General features: G+C 35.8%; 1 protein-coding gene across 1 annotated transcript in view; it reads left to right on the top strand.

Annotated features, from left to right (window-relative positions):
* Window positions 1–383: 383 nt before the first annotated feature.
* The window catches only part of cdh22 (cadherin 22), a 91549-nt gene continuing 85184 nt past the window's right edge, over window positions 384–6748 (top strand). Inside the window, exon 1 of the mRNA XM_080892586.1 lies at window positions 384–1088. Within this exon, the coding sequence (XP_080748712.1) occupies window positions 855–1088 (234 nt within the window). The 5' untranslated portion in view covers window positions 384–854. The remainder of the gene's footprint in view (window positions 1089–6748) is intronic.

Below are 6748 nucleotides of genomic sequence, written 5' to 3'. Positions count from 1 at the left end.
AAAAACACTGTAGGACCTTTTGAAGAATGAACTTTCCAAACCAATGGATTGTTTTGAAGGGCAAAGCTGTCAGAGACCAAACATTATCACCAACAGTAAAATCCTTTGGCCTTTCGTCAGTTCAAGGTTTCTGCTTCAGAAGGTAAAGCCAGCTGTGACTTTTCTAGGAGCTGAACTACTGAAGAGTTTTCTCTTCAGCAAAGTTTAATCAAGTCATTTTTTGGCAGCTTAGTATCAAACCACCTGAAACACACACCAGCTACTGGAGGTGACATGGCTAGAAGTGGAAATGGAAGCACTGCGAGCAGTAATCGATACGAAGTCAAAAATGGATGGAAGCTATCACTCTCAGTCTTCATAGGCATGCTTTTCAATGTCATTCTATGCTTGGCCCCCCTAATTCCTTCAATGATCAGTGAGCCTGTCTAGCAAAGCCTGTTTTTCTTGCTTTCAAAAACCTTGAATAACATTTTCCAAAGTCAATTTGTCCAGCTACTTTCGGTCACATAAACAACATATTAAGAAAAACAAACAATAAAAAAGACCCTATAAGTTGGAGTAAACACTACGAAGAATCAGAATTACTGACAATGTCACAGTGCAAACAGTTACTCTGCAGGTGGTACAACTCCTATATGCTCTCTGACCTGCCCTGTGTTTGGCAGATAACTTCAGATTGATTTCTGATCCCATGGATTAACTTTCAAGCTCTTTCACAAAGACCTTTAAGCGTGTCCTTTTGGAGTTTTATTTCAGATAAAACTACAACAGAAAACCTTCTCTTGTTTGCATGAATCTTTTAAATTACATGTAGACACAGGAAGGATTGTTTTTCTTTTTTTTTTAAAATCAAAATGGCTCCTTCATGGACATCAGGAGTTTGGACACTACTGGCAGCACTAACTCTACTTAGCTGCAATATTTTTACCTGGTGTGAAGCCTCAAGGACTAGTGGCACAACAACTTCAGGAGAAAGAGACCAAGAGCAAGGACCCTCATCACTTGAACGTGTAAAGAGAGGATGGGTGTGGAACCAGTTCTTTGTCGTGGAGGAGTATACAGGAACAGAGCCTCTATATGTAGGAAAGGTAAGACATTATGACTCATTACATAAATATATGAAAAACCTTGTGAACAGGTGTCAATTCCTTGAACTGTTGGTAGTGAAAAGAAAAAGAAAAGAATGTCTCAGCATGCAGTTAAGATATGGGTAAAACATTTCAGGTAAAATAAAGTATAATACTCTGGATAATGTTCAGGAAAGCTTTAGTGATGTACTGTGGAGGGAGATTAATATGTTGGCAAGCTATGTTGAGGTTAAAGTCAGAGTTTCATAAAGGTAGCTCTCATTTTACCTAGCTAAATCACCATGGTAACATATGCTATATGCAACCTATTCAAGCGAGCACAAAATTGTCATGGTTTCTTTTTAATTTAAAATAAGCTGTAATTCTAATATAGATTATCTGCTTAAGGAAGATGCATTACATATGCAACCATACCTAACTGAATGAAAGTTACAGCTGTAAAGTTACAGCAGTAAGAAACTTTGTAAAGGGCCTAAACTACTGTCTCGCTGGAATTGCAGCTAATAGAACTCAGAAACATTAAAAAACAGATAAGTTCTATTTCTAAGAACAAATAAAATGTATTATGTATTGAACTTTTCCCAAACTAAACTGATCTTCTTATCTCCTTTATTAGGCTGTGAGAGAATGTCAGACCTGAACACACTGATTAACATTTAAATAATTTAAATATTTAAACTATAGAGATGAACATGCAGCAGCTGATATGTTAGGAAAAAATTAAAGATCTTCTGCAAGAATATTCTCTTATCTTTGGATCACCAGTGCTGCATTTTACTGTTATCTTTTTTATACTCTTTAGTGAACTTTATCACCAATTCTTATGATAATGTTACGAGTGTCTGGAGTTGGTGACAAACTTTTAGTGCTGAAGAAGAGTCAAATGAGGCATCAAATCCCCCCTTTTGTGAGTGTGCATAGAAAGTGATGCCGAAAGTCTGACTTAACAAAGAAAGTCGATAACCTCTGACACCTGTTTCTCTAAGTAAGGTTTCAAGATTTTATCAAGACAAAAAAAAAAATACTTGCCAACTTCCTTTGCAGTATACACTTTTTGAGGGACAAATTCCCAATTTGTTGTTAAAATACTCCAGATGCCTTATGTTATCAGGATGAAAGCATTATTTCTAAGAACCTCTCTCAATCACATAAGACTTTTTAATGAGCAATTCAGATCAGTTCCTTTAACCAAATGCTTTTGTTGTCCTTGTGAAACAGGGTAAATAAAGTGGCCAAACATAGATATACAGCAAAACAAACAGGCTTTCAAGGGCAGACATGCACTTATATATGAATTTGCTGTTTGAGGAGCTTAACACATAGTTACTCACCTACGTTATTTTACATGATAATTTATGTGACACCAGCATATCTCCTTTAAAATACTATACTCTACTAAAGCCGTTAAAAGGTATACATATTTTATAGAATAATACATGTTCAATCTAGAGTATACTGTAGACTATTTTGCTGTAATATTTGTGAAAACAAAATAATCAAATGTAACCCCTTCAGCTCACACAGCCATCAGAAAGGCAGTAGCTGGAATCACTGTCAGATCCTTACTCAGTTACTTTAAGTAGACCATGATCGTTGAGTGTTACCATAAGAATTCAAGAGAAGCATTCTCATTGGGCTCGGAAATCAGCTGACAGTTCCTGCAAGCATCCCTATCCTGCCCGAACCTTTACACACAATTGTACATACAGAAAAAAGTACACACAAATGACATTTGTAGATTTAAACTAAATATACTGTTTAGGCATCTATGTGTTTGCATTAACTGTCAACTCCTGATAAAAATCTGCATATTTATTCAATTTACATAAAAGAGAAAATGATTTTAGTTCAGGATAAAAGTGTGATTTGGTCAAAGTCAAAGCTCAACTACATTAAAAGCATTTTTGAACGGTCTAATTATGCACCTCTTCTAATCAGTAACCACAAATGCTTCCCTCTGCTCTTTGGCATTTACTTTGTAAGACAAAGATGCAAAGTGGCCAGAATTGTTGCCAAAATGCATCACTTGAAGCCACTGAATTACTAAACCGACACTAGCACTAAAACCTTGCTTCCAATCAACAGCCATTTCATTGTAGTTGCATTTACTTGTCTTCTTTTTAACCTGCATAAAATTACCGAGTTCTTGAGATCAAGACCCTGACATTTTGAATGAGGAGCAAGAAATTAAATCCAAGTGGTTTGCTGCTAAGAACTACCTCTGAACAAACTCTAAACAACAATTTCAGCTTTTCTGTAATGCAAACACTGTGGCTATTCAAAACAAAAGTGCTGGACAGATGCGTATGGATTTTCCAATATAATGTAGGAAATATTTTCTTTAATGTTGACTTAAGGTAGGCATATACCTCCCACATGACTCATGCTACTGAAAGGAAGGCACCATTTTTAAAGAACATGAATACTTTGAGCTGTCAGGAGCTTTTTGGCTCCAGTGCAATGTAAGAGTCACTGTGGCTTCCAGACTTCTTTCAGTTCTTGAGCCAGTCTCTCTGAAAACCGTAGCCCACTGGCATAAAATTGAGTACTTCGATCTCATGCTCCACATAAAAAGCTTTCAGAGATTAGTCTTCAAAGCCAATTTTGCTCAGAAGGTCTCGAACTACAATATTTTTCTTTTCCTCACAGTGTACCAAGTGAATGGAAAAAAAGTCATAGATTACTCAATTACACTTACTTAGTTATAAGTCAAAACAATTACAAATGATTTAGTTGATACTGAATTACTAATTTGTATCACTTTTTTAAAGCTGACTAAAGTCCTTATTAAACTAAAAAAAAAAATAAAACAAAAGCAAAAAAAAGCAAGGAACTATCTTACCCACCTGTCTTCAAGACATCTAAATCTGATGTTTTTGTCTTATTTTCTGTTCACTAAAAAGTTCCTGCTCCGGGGCTAGTACTGTCTGATCACCTTGGGAAAAAGCACAAAGACACTCACTTGTCAAACACTAGCCTGTCTGCTACAGTTTGCCTACAACATGTACAAATTCTCACGTTATGCAAAAAAGTATATTAAAAAGTCTTTTTATATTTAATTGTAATGAGCAACTATACCAAAAATAACTAACAATAAATGCTTTGCAAGTACAGTGTAGTTAAAGACAACTTTAAAGACACTTTAATATTGTTCTTTAATACTCCTTAATACATTGTTAGCCAATTTGTTAAATCATAAATGAAGCCATAAAAATTCTGTGTTTTTTTCTGTCTTTGGTGTTTGTTAACAAAGCCTCTGTACTTAGTGATGACAGCCTCAGCAATGCCCTTCCTTTTGATGTTGAGGACAATGTCTTCACACCAGAAATGTGATCAGTGAATGTCATTTTGTAATGTAATCATAGTTAATGGGTATATGTCAAATGAAATCAGTTTGTTATCATGTCAGTAGCAAGTGTGCATTTATTAATATTTTCACTTTTTTTTTCCATTTCGTCTCATTCACATCCCATTCATCAGCTGTTGCTCATATGATCCTCAGTGACTTGATGAGAGTGGACACCGCGTATGATTCGATTGCTTTACGTAGGACGTGATATGAAAAGACAGAACATTAAAGCAGACAGAATGAGACACGGTGATGAGTCACATGCATCAATCATGAAATCCCCTTGTTTCTAATCAGTTAGACATGGCAATTGACCAGCTAATATTGCATCTGCATATATTGATCTCTCTTTTCTTACAAATGAATGGAGATGTTCTTTGTACCAGAGCCTGGTCTTACAGAATAATTATCCTTTGATCAGTATTTTTCTGCAATTGTGAATGTGATGAATTCCTGCTGGCAAAACCAATGCAATCCAAACAATGCAACAGGCAGCACTGTCTGTCTGCTGGTAGAGCAAGAGACAGAATAAAGCTGAGTGACATATGAGAAAAGGAAGGAAGCGAGAGGAAGGCTTCAAAGGGAGACTGGAAAACAAGAGCCTTCATACACTGACTGGTGATTCATTAAAAGGACAGGGTGCCAGGGAAGACAGTGAGCTGATATAAAGGAGCTTAAGGGAAGAGCTTGAGGGAATGATGCAGCAGGAGGGAGAAAAGAGATGATTTTATTAATAAAATTATCAAGTTATTGCATTTCATGTCACAAGGGCAGCGGCCAGTGCTATTTATGGCGTGCGTAAGTGTGGATGTGATTGTCTGGGTGTTAATACATGCTCAAACACAAAGTACCCTGGCTGGATTTTTGGTATCGAAACTATAATTTAAGCTATGAAGGATTAGAGCCAAGCATTGGCCCTCTGCATTGTATAATTGTGCATCTTGCTTTGCCCCGACACAGCAAAGTTGACAAATTTGCTTTTTTTCCCACACTGTGGTTACTGCCAGTGAAGTCACTTTTCTAGTAAGATGGTCACTTACATGCAGTTGATCTGGAAGATTTTATCTGTGTATTTAGATAAATACCAGTTGTGTACTTTAATGATCTAAAACGCATGCATTTTCCTAGCTCTTTTTCAAAGCTCTGTGCGATGATAAAAGGAAGGGAACTTGGGGAAAGAGAATTGCTGTAGAGCACAGGTAATCCTAAATGGCTGTTGTTAAAGGAAGTTGACAGGGGAAATGATACATTCTTCATCTACTCTGGGTTTTTCTTGGTAGTTTTTTTCTCTTCTATATTGACAAATGCTGTCAGAAGTAAATCCATTGTGAGGGTGAATGTGTACGAGGTGGACAATTTCTGCAGCGTGTGCACACATTCTATGCTCACTATAGTAACGTGTACAGTTTCAGTGTTGTCTTTATGTCTTTTCAATTTTCTCTGAACTTTGGGTCTATATCTGAGATGAGTTTTTGCATACTGTCTCAGCAAAAGTGATAAAGTGGTTGTTACAGTCCATGTCACACTTCAAGGTGCTTCTTATCCCGTTTTAATTCTTAACCCCAATTAAACAAATTGGCTTTTTTAAAATAAATATTTTTCTCATACATCATTTGTCTTTCTGAAAATTATTAATTTGATTTATGGTGTATCAAATTCTGTGTCTGATTTTGGTTGCAGCAGGTTTGTTGGACATAAAGTAAAATCCATTTAAATGGTAAAAATCAAAAGAGGCTTTTGCTTTTTTTTGATTTATCTGTTTTCTGATATTTTGTAATAATCAGAAATGTGTTTGAATAAAACACTGAGTTTTTTAAGTGAGTTTGTTTAAGCTTTAAGTGTTATCAAAACATTCTTGAACGATAACAAAAAATCATTTTAATTCATTTATTTGTTTATTTTATTTAATTAGATGATTTTCTTTTACTACTGAACAATCCCCTCACTAGTGTCTGCTTTACCACTGCCTTAGCTTGCATTTAGAGAGATTACAACTCAATGGTCTTTGAAATCCATCTATAAGATAAGAAAGTCATTGGAGAGACAGCTGATTATATTTCTTCTCTTTTGCTGTAACCTTTCTCTTGGACACATGCATATATACATACCAGGTTTATGTCACTTATCTGGTTTATTTATTTATTTTTAAATAAGGTCCTAAATTGTCTGTGTAGGTTCTCAGTCATCCAGGTCACGGTAATCTAAGGCACTTGAAAAGAAAAATGTCTGGACTTCCTTAAGTTTCTAGAAGATGTTTCACCTCTCATCCAAGAAGCTTCTTCACTTCTAAGAGCAATTGCTGGAGAGTCCC

Source organism: Rhamphochromis sp. 'chilingali' (assembly GCF_963969265.1).
Source record: "Rhamphochromis sp. 'chilingali' genome assembly, chromosome: 9".
In the NCBI taxonomy this organism is placed as follows: domain Eukaryota; kingdom Metazoa; phylum Chordata; class Actinopteri; order Cichliformes; family Cichlidae; genus Rhamphochromis; species Rhamphochromis sp. 'chilingali'.
Note: the sequence above shows the minus strand (reverse complement) of the source record. Positions and strands in the feature narration are given on the sequence as shown.